The sequence below is a fragment of the Cygnus atratus genome, chromosome 10 (assembly GCF_013377495.2).
Source record: "Cygnus atratus isolate AKBS03 ecotype Queensland, Australia chromosome 10, CAtr_DNAZoo_HiC_assembly, whole genome shotgun sequence".
Lineage (NCBI taxonomy): Eukaryota > Metazoa > Chordata > Aves > Anseriformes > Anatidae > Cygnus > Cygnus atratus.
This window is the reverse complement of record NC_066371.1, coordinates 10,725,235-10,748,446: the sequence shown is the minus strand read 5'-3', so window position 1 is coordinate 10,748,446 and position 23,212 is coordinate 10,725,235. Positions and strand designations below refer to the sequence as shown.

Sequence of the window (23,212 nt, the reverse complement as noted above, 5' to 3'; positions counted from 1 at the left end):
CGCTGGCTGCTAGCCGAGACCACCCTCCTCCTACACAAGACGCAAAGCCCTTCCTGCGTGCAATGAGCCTGTCACCTATTCATGCTGGAAAAAGACCAAATGGGGTCTGTTACACCATAACATGCTTCACTTTCTGTTTTCATTCCCCTCTCTGCTCCCTTCCAGGAAATTATAGGCCACATTCACCTTGATTTTCTCTGCCTTTCAGGACAGTTACAATTCCAACATGAGCAGAGGAAGTTGCTGTCAACTAGTGCAAGCAAGACGAGAGCAGGTTTCTCCGACAGTTACTTGTCACCCCTGCAGTTCACTCCCATTTTACCTAACGACTTGGCTCTGCAGAGATGCAAACACTGCCCTCTGCTCCTGCTGGCCAGAGCGCTGCTGGATGTTGCTCTGCACTGCAGGATGCTTAACAGAGAGCTGGGGCTCAGCAAGATGCTGGCCAAGGCATACACTCTCCATAGGGCAGGACAGGTGAGCTGATGAAAGCTCTCCACAGCAATGTCTCCAAGGGCCAAGAGGTTCATCCAGCTGTAGCAATGTAGGAGACCGAGTACTAACATGGGCTTTGAGTCAGCCTGACCACAAAACCATTAGAAAAGTGGTACTTGGGCAGGGAATGCAGCAAGAGCTGGAGGATGTGCTCCAGCTCCAGCTGGAGGAAGACCTGCGGAGCGGGCAGAGCAGATCAAAGCTTAGCCCTGGGAAATGCTGAGCACTGAGTAGCTACAAACCTTACAATATAGGAACATTGGACTAGAAGAGTCACTAAGTCCTATCTCTGCAGCTGCATGCAAACACACGCTAGGTGTTAAGGCCAGAAGATTCTTTACAATATCTATTTTTCACACACCACACACCCTCAACCCCCCTTCCCCCCAGCAAGCTAGAATAAAACTAAAACCTGTGGGATAAGAGACTGATAGCCACAAAAGCACAGATGTCCCAGAAGAAGCAACTGAGGGAAGCCAAGGACCTGCCGGGATCTGCGGTTCCTGCCTTAGCTGGGATTTTTTTTCCCTGGGTAAACCATGGCAGTCACTGTCCTTGGCTTGCACTGAAGTCAGTGGGAACTTAGCACAACTCATTCTTTAAGAGCAATGTCTCTGAATAACAAGAAAACACAGCATGGCAATCACTGAGCCGAGTGAATAACGGGTTTCATAGGTGCTGTCAGAAGGGGAGAAGGAAAATCCCGGCTGGTTCCAAACAGCTTTCTATGTGCATTGGCAGGTCCTTGGTATTTCTCCCAGACGGGGAGGGCAGGTCCAAGCCAAGTGCCCATGGTACAGCACATCCAGGCTTACATAACCCAAGGGGCCCAGGGTAATAATTAACACTGGCTTACTGCCACTGGCTTTGTGCTGGAGTCACCTGGCTGTTTGGATTAAATGTATAGTGCCCATTTAGACAAGGAGAAGGCTCCTGGCACAAGGATTTAAGTGGAAACAACCCCCAGGGAGGGCAGGGAGCAGGGAACAGTTGCAAACATGTAATGTGGTTGGGGAGCAGGACCCTTTTTAGGGAGCTTTGCCTGGGCGAGTCCCAAGCACAATGTACCAGCAAGCGAGCTCTCATTTCTCTCTCCTTGGCATCCTTTCCAAAAGCAGACACTATCAGTGCAGCTCGACTTTATCTCATGCCCCGTCTTTACCTTTATTTGCTTATCTGATGTCTCACTTACACGTCCTATCACTCTTTGCCTTCTATAACCTTCTGTTTGCTATTGATACGCAGTCTGTGCCACTGTCTGGGGCAAAGGAGATTTGGGACTTCTTGGTTCTGTTCCCACTTTCCCTCTGCTTTGCTCTGTGGTCTCGGACACATCACTCCACCGCCCTCTGATTAGCCGCAGGTCACAGAAGTCAGGTCACCTTACAGAAATGTCACTTTACTCTCATTCCTTACACTTGGTCCTTACCTTGAGAATGACCTTCCCAGATGACTGTTCCTCCACCAATAGCTCTGATGAAGAGTTTATAAACAGCCAGAAATCGGCAGTAAAACCATTCAGAATTACACAGAGCACTCACAAGCGTTAGGGACTGGCTCACAGTCATTATACAAAGGCTGTAACATTGCACATGTGTCCATTCATGCCTCAGAAAGCCAATTAGAGATGTCTTAAGTCAATGAGACTTAGGTATATGCATAACGATGCCATGCTGTGCTTTACCGTGCAGAGTTGCCAAAGCAAAGACATAATAAACCTATCTACAGATGTAGCATCAAAGAACTTATATGTTTATCTTCAGGTGGCTAGAGTAACCAGGCTTAAGGCAAAGCCACCTTTTTCTCATAAATTAGCAAGACCTACAGCCCAGCCTAGGCTGGCCAGTAATTCCATGTAAAACAAACACCCAAAACTTTTTTTTTTTTTTGAAATTTCTACTTTTTTGTGTGTGACAAACCTCTGAAAATACCATTAATTTTCATGCAGAACTAACTCTCCTTTCACAGCAAATATGACCCTGCTCTTCTGAGCAAGATGTTGCAACTTTAGATAAACTTATATTTCCCTACAGGTAAGCATCTAAAACCAGGAAAAAAAAATAAAGAGAAAGAAGAAAAAAACTACACACACAAATCACACAGAAACTGTACTTAGAAGAGGAAAAAGAGAAAAAAAAAAAAAGTAAGAGAGAATAAGTGTTTCATGGACAATATTCCAGGCTAAAACATAGCTTAGATCTTAAGATTTCTGTACTGCTGTGCTCCAAGAGTGGGTATTTTGCATTACTCCACTTCAGCTGTAACTACTGCCTCTTGCAGAAAAAAATAACTTCTGCTCCAAGTACCTTGCAGGGTGAATTACCCAACGTTACAGCAATATCAGAACTCCAAAGGAGATGGGGAGGAGACTGAGATGCTGGTTAAAATAAAGCAACTTGTTTAATGCATAATGTCGATAGGGTGAGAACAGAAGGGAATCGGAGATCCTCTTGGTGCAGGTTTGCTAATTAAAGCTTCTATGCAATTAGAACTCTTAAAGCAGCTGTCCTTAGGACTCTGGTCTTCATGCTACATCTCGGGAGGTAACACCACCACAGAGTGACCAGAGCTTGCTCTGCTAAGTCCCTCAGTCCTCTTGCCAGGCTCATAGGAGTGCTCTGGGAAAAATAAAGGTCTGGAGATCCATGGCTCATCAGCTGGCCTGTTCTGGTGGCTGTACTTCAGGGAGATGCTTTAATCCCCAAGTGCCCATTAGTCTCAGTGTGTTTCTTGCTGGGAGCAGATCTGGACCTGCTGCACCATTGCTCCCATGGAGACTCAGAAGCGGACACCAATAACATTGCTGGTTTCTTCTTCCAGTGGAGGCCGAGCACCCAAAATCATATTGCAAGAGATGTCCCAGCTTGCAAACCACAAGACTATCATGTTCGTGCCTGTGTTGTTGCACATGGGAAGCAATGGTTGTTGCAGGACACGGTGTCTTCTCCTCAGGCCTGAGGCATGCTTTGTACCACAGGTCCCACACATCTCTCCTTCAGATGTGGGATTCGCAGCAGAGCCAACTGAAGCGCCTTGGCACCAAGACCTCCACTGTGCTGAGCCATTCTTTCACAATCTAATCCCATGACTGGTCTTACTGTGGGCTCCTTCCATCCAAGGATTGCACACACAGCAGTCAAGTCCCACAGTGTCACCACGATGAACTGTCATCTCCGTTTGACAAGACAAGGAACTGAGGCACATGGCAGTGAGCCCTTTGCCCTGGGTCACACAGCGAGTCACCATCACAGTCTCAGGCTCTGAAGTCCTCCTCCTTCACGCTAGCCCCTAGAGCTTGAATTTCCTCAAAACCTGCTTGCTCTAATTTATTAACCACAGCCTGACTGTGGTTAATAGTCAGTTGCAGACCTGTTCCACAGCTGTCAGAAACCACAGAAGGCATTCGGGGCCCAGCGGCTGCCAGGCGAGGCGTGAGAGCTCCGGTGAAACATCTCGCACCTCCCAAGAGCTTTGAGGTGAGGAAAAGCTGAAGGCGGCTTGAGGTCTGTTCCATCACCTCTCTGTTCCCCAGCACCTGAAAACTTATATCCAGGTGAATCAAAATTTCAAGCACTAACTTGATTTCAACCACTTTCTTGATTACAGAGCTGGCTACAAAGGAAATTGATGAATAATAATTTCAAAAAGGGATATAAAATTTCCATTTTCATTTTATTGTCAAAGTAAATATATTTTTATGAAGAACAAAAGAAAATATACAGAATTGTAACTTATGTACACTGGCTTTATAGGTATTTTTGTTTCCAATTTACACAAATTTTGATACGTTATTAAAAGATTTTATATAGATATGCATCTATGTACAGTTTTATTTACATACATTCATAGGATGTGATATAAACCAGTCAATAGATGATAGCTCATTTATATTAATTTCTAGAGGACAAAAGGAATGCATTCGCTTTAGCTAGACCTGCTGTTCTTACACAGCGCGGGCTCCTGCTCTGCCTAGCACTAGGATGGCAGTTAGCTATTTCCCATTCTGCCAACAAAAAGACAAACAGATGCCATCTGTGAATGGAAAGGAAATGCAACATCCATTATAAAATCATTCCTAATTACTGAATTCTATTTTCTTCTAAAGCTTCTTACAATCGCCAGAGTTCAAAAGAAAAAACAAAACAAGAAGAAACACAAACAAAATTGCTTGCCTGCTACCATCTGATCATTTGCTTAAGTTCCCTTCTTAGCCATCTACCATATAAATTTGTTTCTTTTGGCTACTGTTCTCACCCATTTGCCCAGCCCAGCTGTGTGGAGCTCTGACATGGCTGTTGGTAAGGGAAGGTTCAGTGCTGAAGCTCACCCTGGGACAGAAGGTCTCCTGGTGCTGTCCCACTGGGTCATGATGCTCCCCTTGTCCCGAGCCACTGGCACACCCTGATAAATGGACAGGGAAAAAGAGGCTCAGCGCCAGCCAGCGTGGGCAGGGGATGCTCGGGATGCCCAGTGCTCACCAGGACCACCGGGCACCTTGGGGGTTGGTGCTCTGGTTTCTCCCCAAGGACCACACAAGAGGACAGGAGTGGAGATGGGAGCAGAGCGCAGCCATTCTCACAAATGGCTTCCTGTTGCTTTACACTCTAAACAATAGATCTTCTGCTAAAGACAGTGGATGCTTCCAAACAGTCAAAGGAAAGCAGCATTTCTTTTGATGCGTGGGCATCCTTTCACCCTCAGTGGCAGCACAGGGCAGGAAAAGCATGCACATGGTACGCAGTGAGCCACACCAAAAAGCCTCCACGCCAAGCCATTTTACCCAGCCTGAGCTTCAGGTTTGTTTGGGATATACTTTTGCTTAAATATATACATATATATATATATATATGTATGAATATATATACATAAATATTTATATATAGCCCTAACTGAGGAAAAGGTAAATGTGAGCTGGAGAAATGAGAGAGGCATGGGGGCGCGTTGCAGCGCCCGCCATGCCTCGCCTCCCCTTCTCCCCGACTCCCACTGTTCCTCCTCCTATGGCCAGCCCCTACAAATCCTTGGCTCAGGCAACCCAAAAACAAAGGAGTTGTTTTCATTTCAAAAGGAATTTGCTGTTTCCAAACTGGACAAATAGAGCAGCTTAATAAAAACTCACAATGAATGGCCTGTACATGAGCAAAGCCCTCAGGAATGCCAGGGCTATAATTAACTAGCAGCAAGCAACTCTTACATTTTCATGTGCAGCAGAAAACAGCTAAAAATAAAACACTAACTTCCAAAAGAAGCAACAGCAAAGGAGGGAAAGATAGGAGGAAAGGAAAATAACATCCTTAAAAAAAAAAAAGACAAAAAAGGAAGAACACCCCCCTCCCCGACCCAAAAAAGAACTTCATTCTCAAATCATCTTTAAAGGACATGGGACACTCAGACATGGTGGTATCAAGTAACAGCATTGACTGTTGTGTGAAGACAAATAAATTATCACTAGAAGTATAGTGAGCAAAGTGCTGTCATTGGCTGCTGTAGGACGGCTGGGCGGGAAGGGGAAAGCGGCACCAATCAGTTCACGGAGCGGATGGAGCGGTTGCTTCGCGGGAACCGATGCACCTTGACGTGTTTGGACAAGTGGTCACTTCGAGCAAACTTCTTCTCGCAGACGGGACACTGATAGGGTTTCACCCCCGAGTGGGAGCGTCTGTGCCGAGACAGCTCATCTGACCTGGAGAACCTGCAGGAGAAGAGAAGCCTTTTCAGACAAATGAATAAATTCTCCTACGGCCCCAAATGTCCCCTCAGGCCACTCAGAGACTCTGCTTGCAGCAAAGCCCGAATATGCAAACTGAAAGGGCCAGGACACACAACAGAGCCGCCCGGGTCCCAGCCAGAGGTCAGCAACAGCGATGAAAACACACAATTCACAACCTCATCCCATGTAGACTCTGGACTTGGCACAATGCATGGAGGCACCATTTGTAGAAACCTTGCCCTAAGCCCAATCATAAGGGTGCAGCTCAACTAAGACAGCTCTGCTCCTCATCCCTCTGCCAGTGCCCTTCAGAGTCAGTTCCCTGCCTCTTTCCTACAAAGCCAAGCAGAGGTAACTACCAAAGTCCCGCAGGCAAAGTCTGCTCCAAGCTCCCACCAGCACTATAGCACATTTATCTGAGATGGACCCCAGATAACAGCCAGATATAGTTACCCAGAAGCTATCTGGCTTATCAGATCCAGCTGAAAAATTGGCCTTTGCACATGCTCCTGCAAGCTAAATGAAGAGCAATTAGCATCTCAGTACCAGAGATGCTCAGGGCTGTAACAGCTGAAATCCAGGTGGGCCCCATGGCCATTAGCATAGATACTTCAAGAGCAAATTGAAATCAAGATGGGGACTTTAATTACCAAAATTGTCTCTCAGAGTCATTTTAATTTTAGATGTTCCCCACTGTCCACCTCAACAGAAAAATCCCCAAATCCCACTGCTAGTCTCGTAGGCTTTACTGAACTCCAATCAGCCAACCCTTTGGTCTGGGCAGCAGGGCTGGCTCTGCTTCCAGCTTGGACATGACTGGGAGCCACAGGGTTAATTAGCACTGTCATGCTAAAACAGCCCTGTCCAGATGGGTACAAAAAATTTGCTGCCTGACAAAGGGCAATTAAGTGTTTTGTTGCCAGCACAGTAACAAAGAGCAGCACAGAAAGTGAGCTTGCAAGAAATGGTATCAGCTGTTTATTTACAATAAATAAATGAAGTCATGGGCACTAGCGGAATAAATGGGGGAAAGAACATGTAGAAAAATGTGCCCTTCTGGAGCAAAATATCACATCACCAACCGGGTGAATACGCTATTTTTATGAAAGGGGAAAAACAGGACTGCTGGGCTCCTATGAATAAGTCCTTCATGCAAGAAAAATAAGTTTCCACATAAAGGTTTTAATTAGCAGTGATCTCCCACCACTAGTTGCAGAACAGGGCGCAGGCACTGGGAACACTGGGAAGAGCTCCTTCGGTTCCCACAGCTCTTTGGTCTGCTGTTCCTACCCCGAGAGAGCCCCGCAGCCAGCACAGAGCGGATGCAAATACTTGCCCTGGGCAAGGTGTGGTGTGGATGCAGCTCCCCGAGGGGCATTTCTAGGGGAGATTCCCTCACCTGTTCTCTTGCTTTTCTGCCTTGTCCTTGCTGTGGTGTCTCCACAGTGAAAGAGTCAAATTCCCCATCAAGAGCAACAGGCAGGTGCTCTAATGGAGCCACCAACCCAAGATACATCTTCACAAAGGCTACAAGAGGAGCTTCTCTTTGCCTCTGGGACCTGCAGACTTGCTTGCTCTAACACCCCTGCTCCTTCCAGCCTTGGCTTCCTGAAACCACAGCTTGGACCTGGGAGCAGCAGGGCCAGGAGCTTCTCCCAGGTCTCTAGCAGTGAGCTGGTCCCAGTGCCGCATCCCTAGAGGGACGGTCTTGCAGAGCTATGGGCAAGTGGGATTTGGCAAAGTTCTGGAGAGGGCAGGTTGTTGCCTGTGCAGGCTGTCTCAGAGGGACTCAGGACTAGGAACAGACCAGTTGCCAGTGATGGGAATGGCAACTACATCCAGGAAAAGAGGGAGCAGCAAGAGGGAAGCTCCTTTGCAAAGAGCTGTCCTCTTATATACTGCCTTATCACCCAGAGAAGGAGCAAAACCAGATGTGGCTGGGTTGCTTTGTCCCATGTCCTTGGCTGTTAAGGTCACCATCTGCAACAGAAGTGCCGTAGCACATGGCTAATCCTGCACAAGAGCTCCACAAGTGCATTTCAATGGGAATCGCATGGCGAGTGGGGGAGAAGGAGGTGCACATCGGGAATGAGCAGCTCCGCTCCTACCCTGGGAGCTCGGATGAGTTCATCTGATAAAAATACACTCTGCCTCATAACGATGTCCTTAGCTGAAGAGGCAGGAATGTTGCAATACTGTTCCCCAGCAGTCACGGAAAGATCAACTTACGAGCCCACAGAAATAAACCTCAAGCTATCGGTGTGTTTACAAAAAAACAACGCAAAGGTTAGGACAAGGAAGCTGGGAGGATCTGGTGGCCTGGCTCCACGGTGAAATGATATTTGCAGCACATTCTGGCACCGAAAACACCCAAAAACCAGGCAATCCCACAGCAAGTGGAAGAGTTGCTTCATCCCCCTGTCTGGTGGGACCGCCACAAGACCTGTAAGTGCATCTCCCTCGGAGACAAACCTCAGAGCTCCCTGGTGTGCAGGACACGTGTCCCGCAGCTCCTGGCCACACGAGGACACGTGGCTCGCAGGGCAGGAAAGGTCAGGCGCTTCAGCTGGTCCTCCACGGCCCCCACCATGGCCACCAGCCACTGGACTGCCCCAGGCTGTACCTCTGCTCTGCGGTGGAGGGGAGGCTCTGGACATGCATCCTGACCTGCCCCAAGCCTCTAAACCCTCCCAGCCAAACCTCTGCCACCTGCAGAGCAAGCTGCGGGCAGTGCTCCCAGCCCGAGGATGCGCAGGTCCCTTAAACGCTCCTGCCTAATCCCGCAGGTGTCGGGAACAAGGGCAGCTTGGGTGCTGCTACCCAGGCGAGGGACAGCGAGAGCTTCTCCGGCTCCTGACACAGCACGGCTGCTCGGGCCAGCCCGTGCCACAGCCCTGCGTGTTGGTGGGGATGTCTGAGGGGCAGAGGACCAGTGGCTGCCAAAGGCACAAGCTGGCCGCACACGGATCAGTGCACCGGCCGGTCCAGTGGGGTATCGAACGCGACAGGTCACCGGCCGCTCCTCACCACCTCCTCTGCACCCTGCAGAAAACATTTCTCTCCCTGCACCAGGGAAGGGCACAAGCAAGGAGGATTTAGCCTCCTCCAGGGCTCTGCCGCTGTCCTGGGGGCTGGCGAAGCCCCCACGCAGCCCTGCCCTGGTGCGGTTACGGCACACAGCTTCCCTGCGGCAGCGCTGCCCAGCGAGCAGGGCGGGCTTTAATCCCCTCCACTCAGCTGCCTTGTGCTAGGCAACACTTTGTTTTGTTTTCAAAATGACCATCTTCAGCGAGCTCAGATCTTAAGTGTCTTTGGTGAAAAATAAATACACAAGCACAAGAATGTGGGGAAAGGAGGGAGGGAAGCAGAGCCCAGCAGCGTTTCGGTGCTTGAATTCATTTGAGATGATACAAAACTGGGAGAGGACAGAGAATCCAGATGCATTTGACATAAGTCATGCGAGACCACAGCTCTCGCTGCACTTCTGGAAAAGGTAAACACGCCTTATTGATGAAAGGGGGCTGAGCAATTCAGCGCTCGGTTGGGTCTGCCCTTTGGTGTGGGAGTGGGACACATGAAGCCCCAGCAAGCACCAAGGAGGGCTCCCCGGGAGATGCCTCCTTCCTTTCCCACCTCCATGGATGCCCTGCTGACATCTGGGGGTGCTCAGGGCCGGGTACCTGCCTGTGCCACGCAAACACAATACAAACAGCCAAAGTGAGTTTGCACAGCTCCCCCAGCAGCTGCTGGTGGACAGGAGAAACTCCTCATAGCTAAGGGGATCAATTCTTCCCTCTTGGGCTCCTCATCTTTAAGGGGCTGTGGCTGGCAGAGAGCAAAAGGTGCGGATGCTCCGTGCTGCTGGATCAGCACATCTCCTGGCCTACCCGACGATGCACCCCATGCCGCAGCAGGAGGCACCCAGCTGCAAAGTCAGCATCCCTCCCTCACTGCTTCACGCATTTCCCTAAATGCTTCCCCTGGTTCTGCAGTCTGGAAAGCAGCAGCCCTGCGGGAAGACGGAGCTAGAGGTCACCCAGAGGCAACGCTTCAGACTCCTGAGCCTGAGCCACAAAAGTCACCGGAAGCATTGGCGTAAATCTCAGCATGGACCGGACCCAAACTCTCATGTGCCACATGCATTTGCCACGGAAACGAGGGTTTTGCTCACATCCCAGAACAAGGAAAGCCAACACGACACCCACAGGCACGTTCGTAGGCAAGAGGCACATCTGCTGCCTGCGCGCACGTACTCTGACAGCCGAATAAACAGGAGCAGTGCCCCTGTGACAGGCCAGGAACCACACTGCCTGCGCCTGGCGGGACCAACCGGGGAATAACAGGGCTTTAATTTCAGTGCATTTCCAGCAGCAGCCCCTGAGTCCAGCTCATCAGCAGTGCCACCAGCACAAATGAGAAGAAAATCCCTGCCTGTTTGTAGAAACACCACAGACTGAAATGGGGAAGAAAAAAAAAAAAATCACCAAAGAAATCAATTGCAATGATCCCCCCAATCCCTCCGAGAGGCTTCAAACTGGTCCAGTTTGGGAACAGAGGATTCAGCCCTATTCTGACCTTTTCCCTCAAACCAATCCAGCCATCTCTAATTGCTGCATGTCTCACATAGTTGCATTTTTACTCAACCCTCTCCTGTTACTTTTTACCTTGTCTGTTCCCCATGACCACCACCCATTTCCTCACCAGCCATTGCTCACTGAAGTTCTGCAGGATATTCTTTGAAAGAAATGTGGTTTAATTTACTACAAGGTAGTTAGGACTACGTTTTGCTCCCATCATAATTTGTGGTGCTCTTTATTAACACTAGCCAGCAGGCAGACTATTAGCACAGCTAATTGGAAAGAGGGATGAAGGCTTCCATCAAAGTTTCTGTCAAAAAAAAATCAACTTTTTCTCTTTAAAAAGTTTTAATGCTTTCTACTGGTATAAAAAAAAAATCACCTCTACTTTTGTAGAGATCACCTGTACAAAACGTTTTGCTCAATCAAACCTGCAATCTTCCATTCAAGCAACACTCAATTCCATCTCAGCCTTCTGGGTATGTTGTTACATCTGACAGCTTTTTGCAATTTTGAGCAGCACCCACGCATTTTTCTCAATCAATGCAGAGAATAAAACCCAGAGCAGGCTGGAGTGCCACTGCCAGCATTTCCAGAAGGAACAGGATGGAGTGCGTTTTCTACAAAACTGCACAAAATGCTCTTCTTAACTGCATTCACATCTCACAGCCCTTCACTGATCATGCTTAGCCCCCCGCAGCTGGGGCCCCACACAGCCATGCACACCGTGACTCTGTCCTAAACCACCCAGCTCATTTACAGCCCTCAGCTGGTACCAGCTGAGCATCTGCTGCAGCTGGTGTGTTGCAACCAGATCAATGTGACTGCAAGGCATTGCCTGCAGTAACAGGCTTAATCTGACCATCTTGGAATGAAATACGAGTTATAGTGGGCTTTAAAGACACTCATACAGCTGGTGGCAGCAGGTGATGCTCTGCCATTTAATTTATCTAAGCCTTTGGATTACCTAATAGTAAGAAAAAAGTTCAAATCCTCAAACAAACCGAGCCACTTTTGGGAACAGAAACTGTTCAGAAATGAGTGCAAATGCTGAGTGTGCTCAGCAAGTTAGGTGAAACGAGCAAAAGGGTGAGGGGAACTGGACCCTGCTGCACCCCAATACTAACCTCCATCCGCAACCTGGCCATGTGCACGCAAAAGGCTTTTCTCCTGTATGCCTCCTCAGGTGGGCTTTCAAATGGCTGCTTTTCGTGTACATCTTGGTACAACCAGGGAAAGAACATTTGTGCATTTTAATGAGTTCTGCTGCAGGGTTCTTTTGAAATTTCTGACCCATGATGATTCCCGTCTGACCCTGGATCATGCCTCCTGGCCCAATTGGCTTGGCGGCGATGGGGACGGGAGCAATGCGGACAAATTTAGAGGACAAGTTCAAACTGGATGACTGAACTATCTGGGGCACAAGGGCAAATGTCTGTCCTTGGATGTTGACTAGGAGCTGTGCAATTTTAATGTTGTCTTGTGCTGGTCCTTGGGAACTAGGGCTGGTGTTGGACTCCTGTTTGACCTGTACAGGTTGAATTTGGAGCATAACCGGTATCCCATTCTCCAGGGGCATTCCTCCATTTGAAGCGTGGCCACCTTCTGTCGAGCTGCTCAACTGTTCGTTTTTACTCTCTTTTAAACTAGCGCTGGGTAACATATGGTCTTTTTGCTGTAGTGAGGCAACAGAAACTTGGCTGCAAGCTCTCAAGTCCTTGGTCTCACTTTTAGGTCTGTCTTTGAGCTCCAGCTCCATGTTCTCTTCCAGAAATTCCTCAATCTCCTCAAGCGTGGGCTGAAATGGTCCAGAGTCTTCCATATCCACAGCAAATTCAGGCAACCTAAAGTACTCCTCTTTGACTATGGGCTGAAGTCTCCTTTTGTCCCACCATGATGCGGCGGTGTTCCCCAGAGATGCCTGGGACAACAAGTAGTCTAAGATGCTGTCCTGACTCTCCGCACTGGACGTGCTCCCATAGCTGGAGCTGAGAACCTGGGAGTCCGGGCTGGAACAAGAACAAAAGCTGGACGAGTCGCTGTCATCTTCTGACAGGGGAGAGGGCAGCATTTGGTAGGACCTCACCCCTGCCGTCATGTCCCCAAAGTATCCCAGAGAAGACCTCGTAGATGAAAAGGACTCATCGGTAGGCAGCAAGTGATCCACCATTCCTGGGCGATCTCTTACGGGTATCCCAACAGCATATACCACGCGGCGAAAGTTCAGGTGGGAGCCTGGGTGCAGGGAAACAAAACAGCAGCAGTCAGAACTCAGTGTAATCATTTACCTCCATGAACTAACCCTTGCAAAGCCCTGTAGCTCGCAGGAAAGTCCCAAGCATCCAGCCTCGGTGCGCACATGCTGCTGCACGCTGCGATACGTCTGTACCACCCCCAAAGGACTGTCAGGGCCTAAGCGCCTTGCAGGATTGCACCACATATTTGCAAAAGAATTCTTTCAGGAACCATTTCACAACCGTGTGTACTCTAGATTTACAGCTCCCTTCCAGAATATTACTGGCCAGAGGAAATAAATTGCGGGCTTTCACCTAACAGTGAAACTGAGAGCCAAAGAAGGGAATGGAGAAGGAAAAAAAAAAAGTGTTGAAATTTTTAGCACCCATAAAAAAAAATAATCAAGTTTACTGCTGGTGTCCATGAAATGCGAATCCTTTCCTTATCTTGTAGCTTTCCACCAACCTTATTTTTAACTTCCTCCGTTCCACAAATATAGGCTAATCAGTGGAATGCAAGGATCAATCTGTCAGGAGCCAGGAATATTTACTGTGCTTCAGCATTTACTAGGCGGATTTTCCCCTCCAGATGTAATGAATCAGTGTGCCAACGTCATCATCACCTGCGCTGCCCTTAATCAGGCTGGCACGGCGCTGAGTTAATTGCCACGGCCTGGCAAGGCAGCTGGTGGCTGGTTTCACCCCATCACTCCGCGCTCCCGTTTCTCTACGGCTACAGAGATAGAGCTGACCCCAGCCTCGTGCCAGCTGCTGAGCGGGGAGGGCAGCCCTGTGCCCGGTCCCCCCCGTGTGGAGGTAGCAAAGGGGCAGTGTCCTGTGGAGCCACCCCACCGTGAGCCGTAACCCTGCTGCCACCCGTGCAGGCACCGCAGCCAAACGCGACCTCGCTAGCACAGCTGGGCACGTCCCGTGCTCTCCCAGTTAAGCTGAGCAAAATTCCCAGCAAGGTTACTGGGGAGGGGGAGGCAGGAGGGGCAGCTGTGGGTCTGTTTTCTTCTTTTTTCACCCCCACCCCAGTGGAAAAGAAAAAAAAAATTGCTTACGGGCTGGAGACTGTACCCCTTAAGAGAGCAACTGCAGAGATCTCCGGACGGAGCAAACACTGGTTCTCAGTCATCCGCTCAAGGTGACTGATTGAAAACAGAGCTGTATATGTGCATAATAAAACAACTCTTTCTGTGGAAGGTATGCGGAGCGCAGAGATAGAAGTCATTTGATCAGCCTATGAGGTTTTGTGTGTGTGTGAATTAGGAGGCATGTGACCAGCGCGAAGGAAATGCCAGTCAAGCTTGTTACACGCTGTCATTTTCCACAGGCTCTGCCGCTGCGCTTTGGACGTTTTGCCATGAATAGTCAATAGCTCCCAGTTTTGTGCAGGGAAGGGGAAGCTTGTTATTGCTACTGCCGAGCATCCTTGCTGCCCGAGCTCCAGAATTTGCCCGTCTTTGCCTTCTCTGGAGAAAAATCAAAAGCCATCTACGTGCTTAGCAGCTAACGCTGCACAAGATGCTTCACACAACACCCTTAAAGAGCTCCATCCCAGCAACACCTATTAATATTTCACAGGAAACAAGGAAAAAAAAACACACATTTCTACATTTCCTAAAGACACAGCTTCCTCCCTTATATGCACACGAGGACGCAGAGACAGGTTGATAGAAAGAGACTTAAAAGATGGCATTTTCCTGGTTTGCACAGCCTGTCAGCCAGCTACGCCTCTGACCCGATAACAGAATACTCACATGTGCTGAACACGAGGAAGTTCAAACAGAGGTTAGTGGCTCTGCTTTGCGACCTCAGCCTATAATAATCTCTTATAGTAAAAGTGAAGAGCCAGGAGAGCCGTGTTTAAGACACATGACGTCTCTTTTTGTAAAAAAATAAACTCTGCTGGAGGAACTTTCCCTCGAGGCAGAAGTCACAGAGCTGAGAGATGTGAAACAGAAAACCCAGCCTGTTTCTGAGAAGTTTTTGTTGCTCCCAGTAAGAACTCACCCCGGCAGCTCACTTCGCGCCTGCAAGAGGAAGGGGTGACTGCCTTGTGACATGGGAGGCAGAGAGGAGCTCTTGCCCTCAGCTGTTTTCCAATCCTCCCTCATCCGTCTGCATTGCTCCAGCCTGAACTGCTGAAGAACGGTGCCATGAGTGAAATCTGGACCACGATGTGTTTTTTCTAAGAAAAGCTGGCGTGCTCTGCATGCGCGGGGAATGAGCGTGCACTCAGAGCAGCTGGCAAGGTTTGCTTTTCCAAAAGCAAAAAAAGGAAAAAAAAAAAGCTCAAGTTTTCTTTAAATGCCTGCAAGAACTAGGAAGCCACATATCAAAATATTCATAGATTTCACAGGGAATAAAACTAAACCTTATTTTGAATGAAGACTGAAAAGAGAGGGGGGAAAAAAACAACCGAGCGCTAGCAGCTGCTGTGAGCAGCATACCTCAGCAGAACCCAGCCAGCATGCTCATTTCCCCATTGCTTTTGACAAGGAGCAATGTCGCTTGGTGTAACCAGAGTCGTCTCAAGAAGACAGGGGACTGTCAGAGGCAAACAGATCCAGGCACATTGCGGGCCAGAGCTGCTTTCTGCGCGCTCGCAAAACTTGCACAGCAGCCAAGAAGATTTTGGGGAATGCCTGGAATGCGGGATCGGGCCCAGGCTCTATTTTATCCTAAAGGCCAGACTAACAACTAAAAGGCTTTCATCCCTACTTTGTCTGAAGCCAAAACCAGAAGCTTAAAAAACAAAAACAAAAAAAAGCCAGGGATACGCGAGCTATGAAAACTAATGATGCTGTTTACATAAAGCACTTTCATCCCTGGAAGGGATGAAAACATGTCAGAAATGTAAGCACCTATACAGGGAGCTGAGCGCCTGAGCCACTGGGAAACAGCCGCTTCTGGAGTGAAATAGAGCAGCTGTTCAACAGCGCACAGCAACGCAACGGGCTCCAACTTTTAAGAGTTCCCTGGGTTGTTATGATGTCCTTTCTGCCAGAAACATGTTGTTCTGCTTAAAATCTGTCCGTCTAATCACCAGCTTAAAGGGAAATAGAGAGAGAAGGCATATTCTGTCTCAGAATAACCTTAAAATGTTAAGCCCTGGGAACTTGCTGCAACATGGGGACCCATTTCCCAGCACAGATAACACAGCAGTACGTGGGTTCAGATATGCTGACAGTCATTTCCCATGTATGTTGCTACAGCTCTTTCTAGTTTAGGACTAATCTGTTTACTGTTTTCCCTTGTTCCCTAGAAGATTTAATATCTGTTCAGGCTGACTCGTGCTCCACGGACAGAGCCATAAACTGGGCAGGGAACCAGGGCCAGCGTTTCTAAGAAATCAAAATGGAAATGCATGGGGGGGTAATAAAAAAATAATTAAAAAAAAAAAAAAAGAAGAAGAAGAAGGAGCCACGAGCCAGAGAACCCGTTTACTCTCAGCCCTGCTGCAAGGTGGCTGCACTGCTTACCGGACACTAGGGGTGGGGGGCTACTTTTAGGGGCCTCCCCCGCTTTTTTCAACGCCACTGCTTCTGGAATGCTGTAAAAACCTTCCCAAAGCCCTGTTTTCTGCCTGTTTTCTGCAAACTGCCCCCACCTTTAGACCCAAACTTCGGCCTCCACGAGCGGCGCGCACCCCGGGCCGGCACCGAACTCCCCAAACAACGCGCGGTGACAGCGGTCGGGGGGGGGGGGACACAATCCTCACCCCGGCACTGCCAGATCTCCAACGCTGCGAAGTTGTTATTATTTTCCCCTATTTTACTGATCCTTTTTCTATTTTTTTTAGGCCCCCAATGGCCGGGAGCAGAGCACCCCCCCCGCCGCCCCTTGTGCGCTGCCCGGCCCCAGCCTTGCGGCAGCCCCCCCGCTGCCATATCCCACCGCCCCGGTGCAAACCCTCACCTGAACTCCTCCGCAAGCCGAGCCGGGGCAAAAAATCACCAAGAAAAATGCAAAAGCAACGACGAAAAGGCAAAGGAGCGCGGTGCAAAAATAGAGTAGAAAATGCAAAAAAAATACAAAAAAAAAAAAAAAAAAAAAAAAAAAAACAAGGCCGAGACCCCCCCCCCCCCGGGAGCGTAGTAGCCCCCAGCCCAGCCCACCCCCCGGTGACAGATCCGAGCCCCGGGGTGCGGAGCGGCGGGCGCAGCTCCCCCGGGAGGCGGCTGCGCGGGTGCGGAGCGCGGCGCCAGCCGCGTAGTGCTTTATCCCCGCGGGCCGGGCGGCCGGCGGCGGCGGGGGGGCCGGGGAGAGGCTCGCCCCGCTCCGCCGCCCCCATTGGCCCCGCGGCGCCGGGGGCCGGCCCCAGCCCGGCCTCGATGGGAGCCCGGCCCCCGCCGTGCCCGTGGCCGCTGGATGCTGGGGGAGGGGGGGAGGGGGGTAGAAAGGGGGGTGCTGGGGCTGGGGGTGTCCCCCATCGTGCTGCCGGGCGTGGGGGGTTGTAGGCACGCGTGTAGGGGCTCGGCGGGGTGTGTATGTGCACGGATATGCACCTGCATGTGCACTGTGTCCGTATGTATACGCTGGTTATGTATGGACATGGATATATGCACTGGTTACATACATACACATACGTACACGCTGGTTATATGTGTACATATATATACACTCGTTATACATATACATACATATACTACTTACATATATACAGGTATATACATATATACACATATACATACACACACATATATACACATATACAGACACATACTGCTTACATATATACAGGTATATATACACTGGTTATATATGTACATATATACACTCATTACATATATATACACACATACATACACTCATTATATATATACATACATACACACTGGTTACATACATCATAGAATCATAGAATCAGAATATCCAAAATATCCTGAGTTGGAAGGGACCAACAAGGATCACCAAGTCCAACACAGGACCACCCAAAAATCAGACCATATGTCTGAGAGTGTATATAGATGTATATATATACTGTATACATATATATGTGTATATATATACTCATTATATATATACATATATATACTAGTTACATATATACGCGGATATATACACTCGTTATATATATACATGTATATATACCCCGATTATATACACACACATATATACCAGTTATACATATACACACACACACACACTGGTTAAATACACTAGTATGTATGTATGTATATATGTATATACAAACTAGTGTGTATATATATGTATATACAGGTACATGTGCATTAATTATATATACACAAATTATACATAAATTTACAATTTTAAAGTTTTATATATGCAAATATAGCACTATTCGTGCAATGTCGGGGCGATCAGGATCCACATTTAACTCCCGCAGTGGTGAAGCCCAGTGAGGAAGCTGCTGTTTGGATGCACAGGCTGCCAGCTCCCGCAGCAGTGCGTTTCCCTACTACATCAGAGATATTTCAAGTCACATTTTTTTATTTTTCTGATCCCTGGGAAGGCGCAGGCCGGGCTGGCTGGGCACAGCCCAGTGACATAGGTCTGGGCGCCTTTCTGAGCTCTTCACTCTGATGCTGCAGGACTGTGGGCCTCAGAGCTGCAAATTGCTGTCCTGTAGGAAAAATGAAGCATTAATGTCATTTTATGAATTCATGGTGAAACGTGAAACCGAAGCACAGATGGTTGAACCAAATGTCTCTGGTAAAGAACCAAGCCACAGCCTATTCTCTTTTCAACTCCAGCCCAGTGCCTTGAAGAGGAAAACTCTCCTCAGTCCTCATTGCTTCAGAATTGCCAGCAGCACATTCCACGCTTTGGCAAACACCAAACAGCCTCTTCCAAAAGCACTTCCAGCCGAGACAAGCCCTGACAGATGCAACCAAAGGACCTGGGGGTGCCCAGGCAGCACCCAGTACCTAAGGACCTGAGGGGCTACAACAGCCGGGCTGGGCTGGGCAAAACCCTGAGGGGTCACAGGAATGGTCTGCAAGGAGGCACAGAGGCTGGAGATGTGCCCTGCAAGGGATGGGAGGGATGGGTTTGTGGCCTGTCCTCCTCATCCCAGACACATGGAGGTTAGGACCGTGCAGAAAAGGGGTCACAGCACTTCAGCTGCATTCTCAACAAAGTGGAAACGCTTTCCTCATTTCAGCCAGTTTTGTTCTACCGAGTTTGCTTTAGCAGAGATTAGTGAGGTTTTCACCTTCCCTCGGTTTAGCCAGAGGAATTAGAGATGCAATTTCCACTTTCTCTGGATGCTCGGTGCCCTTGCAGCCGTCCCGCTTGCTCAGCGCTGCCTTTCAGCTTGCAGCACAGAGCAGTGCGCACACGCTTGCTGTGTCCTGCTCTCGTGCAGGGACCTCGCTCTTCCTTTCCTCGTATCACAATGAATAATGCATAAGTGCACGCTCATCAGATTCCTAATACTATATTTATACACAAACACCAGGGCCAAATTCTGCATTAGTGTAACTTCACTGATGTAAAAAGCATTGCATCGGTAAAAACACTGGCCTTGAATATTTGTACCCCAAATAGATTTTTAGCAAGTCTTGTTTCACTGTTTTCTATCCCTTTATTCCCTGAGTAGGTGAAGTTTAGCTTGATGCAATGCAAAGGATTAGATTTAGATATAGCTAAAATCCCAAACCCTCAAGATTGGATTTATTGGAATCAGAATTGCTGGTTTGTGCAGCTATGGAATTACCTTAGACTGTTTAATGCCAGGAACACAACCCAAATTTATAGTCTTAATTTTATCATTATAACCTAGAAATGCATTGGGACACATTAGTGTTTGCTCTGAATTTTGGACAACTTCTTTAGATTTAAGTTACAGTAATTTCCAACTTTCTCTCAGTCGCAGAAGGGGTAGGGAAATCCCATGTTTGCTCACGTGGAAATGAACCGGTGTATGTCCCAGTTCTGCTTTTCAAGCCGCTTCTACTTCACTAGGCCCAAACCTTTCTGTTTTCCTACCAGTATCCCACAGGGCTGAGTGCATTCAGCTCTTACTGAAGCAAATACAGAGGTTGGTGTATCCAGGGATCTCAAGCAGACCCAGATGTGCCGCTTGTGCTGGTGCTAGCCCTGTGCGGCTGCACACAGAGGAGGGATCCGTGGCTTTTTACCACCTGCTATGGACCAGTCGCTTCGAGAGGCAGGTGGGAATTTGGTAAATCAGGTAACGAGCTTGTGAGTCTGAGCCCAAGGACACCCATGGGATGAATAAACACAGCTTCAGTTCATCATCACTTTGGATGGCTCGGGATGAGTAACTTCAACTACACTGCAGAACCCTACAGAGTTTCATACCCATTCAGTACAAGGCAAGAGCAATCCTCGGGAGTTCAAATGCAATGGCAATAAATAACCAAGTGTAACTAGGGCCTCTGTATTTCTCCTGGAGATTTCCCTAGGAAAAATAAAATAAAATAAAGTAAAATAAAATAAAATAATAAAATTAAAAATGCATGCAGGCAACACATACTGCCAGGGGAAATGAGTCCAGAGCATCCAGGACGAACCCCTGACGTGAGCTCACTCACCCACTGTGTGACAGGTTCTGGATGCACCAAAATTCTCGCACATGTCCAGATGCCCTTAGCCAGGCATGTGAGATCAGCTGTGCTGGGAAACTTCAGGAAAGTCCTCGTACATACATGCAGAGGCTGTGCCTTTGGGACTTCTGGAGGTCCAGCAATCTTGTAGAAATTCCTGCTCTGTCCAGGCTATCGGACATTAGGACACCCCAGACAAATAGCCAAAGTCCATTTTTTTCTGACCAGACAAAAATTCTAGACAGACACGGGACATGCTAAAAACAAACAAACAGGATACATGAAAGCACAAATTCTGATATTTCATTTTGACACAAACAATTTCATTCCTGTGCTAACCCACTACCGTGTAACAGAGAATAATGACAAAGCATGCAAAAGTCAGTGTCACGTGGAGCCCGGATCTGGGGTCATCTTTGGTGAAAGATGGCCACAGCCTCATCCTCTACTGCATCTTTTCTGAGCAGAGATTTTACCTCAGAAGTTTTTTTTCCCCTCACGCTGAGACTGTTGTGAGGCCTCAAATCACAGTCCTGGTTCTGGGGTCCATAGAAGTGCTTTTGGGCTTAAACCCAAAACTGAGATTTACGAGCTGCAGTGGCAATGCCAGCCTCTTCTCCATCCATCCAGGATAACTGAATGAACCTCTCAAGCTGCGAACTGATTTACTGATCAATTCCTTGGAGCCCCGTGACAGTGAAAGCAAGCTGGCACACATCTCAGCTTTGCTCAAGTTTTAGAGACACTATGAGCTTTTGCATAACAGCAGGAAAAACACATATCGAGACTTATCCTCCGATCACTTTTGGCTGCCAACTTTTCACGAGAACCAGCAATGACTATTGGGCTGGGGCAGGCTTTTTGGGGATGATCTTTTGTGCCATTGTCACCAATGTCTCAAGTCAGCTTTCTTCTGTCCAGCGGCTTTATTTGGTACTGCAGCAAAACTGAACCAATTCTCCCTGCTGTAAAATACATGCACCTTTTCCCCTGCCCCATGCTTTTTGTGCATTGCTAAGTGACTTCCTTCCCTGTCCAGCTCGTCACCAAGTTCTTTAAAAATCAGTTGTCACCTCTATGGCTTGATCCTGCCTGGGGAATTTCCATCGCCTTTTTTGCCACCTTTCAGGAGAGAACTTCGGTCAAACTGGTTCCCCTGCTCAGACAGCCTCTGTGGCATTCCTACTGCCCCGCCAAACACGGGGGCTAAAGCGTAGTTAAGGCACTTTCCATTGCCCTTTGTCTGATGGCTGTGTGCTAAAGATCCAGTCAGGAAAGGCAAATAAAGCTCAGCATTCAAGGCTTTTAAAATTTTCCTGGAGATAATAATAGCACTGCATTGTAAAATCAAAAAGAAATTGCGGGCTGAAGTTGTTCCCAAGCTGCTACGCCACGTAGCACAGCACCGGGAAAGGTGGGAGAGGGAGCAAAAGGCTGCTCCGTGCTCAGCAGTTTGCACCTAAGGCTTGTTTGGCTCTGCCCACACTTTGCCTTTCCACATGTGGCTGTACTGAGGCTGATTTTTTTCCTGCCTCAGGTTTTCCCATCTTCTGTGAGTTTTTTTGCAGTTTTGTGTTACAAATGACTTCTCGCTTTTGAGGGGACTGGAAGGGAAAGTGTTTGAGCTTCACGGATGGGCAAAAAGAGGGATTGTGCTGCACAGGGTAAGTGCTTTGCTGCCTTAGAGGTCACCTGTGGTATTTTTGCCCCAGCCCCTGCTATTCCCCGTCGCTGCAGCAGCAAACTGTCAGCAGTCTGGAGAGCCAACCAACCGCTTAGCAGAAGGGTCAGCAAGGCTGAATTGATTACTTGCACATTTCCATGTGATTTACAAATCGAGGCCGCTCTTTCCCAATGAGAGAAGCAAAAACAATCAGGCGAAGAAAAATTAAAGAGTCCAACTTCTATTTGGAGATTTTCCTGAACCAGCCACCTGCAGACAGATCCCGTTCCTCTGCCACAAAGCCAGTGGCAGTGTCCGACCGAGCCTTGCTGGGCTGCAGCTCTCAGCCCCGGAGCCGTAACACAGCCCAGGGCGAGCACCCAAGCCTGTCAAACTCCCCAGTAACGTTACGATCGCTTTAACTCGGCAGTCCTTGACACTCGCAGATAAGGACTGCAAGTTCTCTCCGTACTACAGAAATATTGACACAAAGAATATGTTTATCCCTGACTGTGGTTCTGCAGGACAAGGTGGAAACGGCAACAGCAATCTCAGGGCTTCATTTCTTTGGCCTTGCAAGGGCATCTGCGCTGCAGGGCCAACAGTTTATTGATTCTTTCATATATTTTTTTCTTTCCTTAACTAGTTTGGAAATTATGTGGTCTTTTCAAGTCAGAGTTACAGGCCTAGGCAGGGATAAGATGGAAGAAACTCATTTTAGGATTTTTGTATGTTAATGCCCTTTGGAACATTAAAAACTGTGGAGAGCTGGCGAGAGTTTCTGATTTTTTCCCAAACTTTCTGTTCATTAAGATACTGAGAAAGAAAATATCAGCTGAGTTTCTGGCTGCTGTTTTTCCAAACCATCTTTAACCAGGTCCCATTCCAAACCTGGCTTTCGATGCAGACCTCCTGGGTTTTAATCTGTGGTCAAACACACCCAAGAGCAGAGCTGCACCAATTACTATTCTGAACGGCCAAGGGAATCAGGC

General features: G+C 48.3%; 1 protein-coding gene across 2 annotated transcripts; it reads right to left on the bottom strand.

The window, feature by feature from the left end:
• Window positions 1-4,148: 4,148 nt before the first annotated feature.
• KLF15 (KLF transcription factor 15) lies at window positions 4,149-17,074 on the bottom strand. 2 transcript variants are annotated; one of them, XM_035546586.2, is made up of 3 exons: window positions 16,941-17,074; window positions 11,910-13,017; window positions 4,149-6,187 (listed from the first exon to the last, which is right to left on the bottom strand). In XM_035546586.2, the coding sequence occupies exons 2-3, from the start codon at window positions 12,950-12,952 to the stop codon at window positions 6,019-6,021; spliced, it is 1,212 nt and encodes a 403-aa protein (XP_035402479.1). In that variant the 5' UTR covers window positions 12,953-13,017; window positions 16,941-17,074; the 3' UTR covers window positions 4,149-6,018. The 2 variants fall into 2 exon arrangements, with proteins under 2 accessions (XP_035402479.1, XP_035402480.1); XM_035546587.2 differs by lacking the exon at window positions 16,941-17,074 and adding an exon at window positions 14,081-14,173.
• Window positions 17,075-23,212: the final 6,138 nt, after the last annotated feature.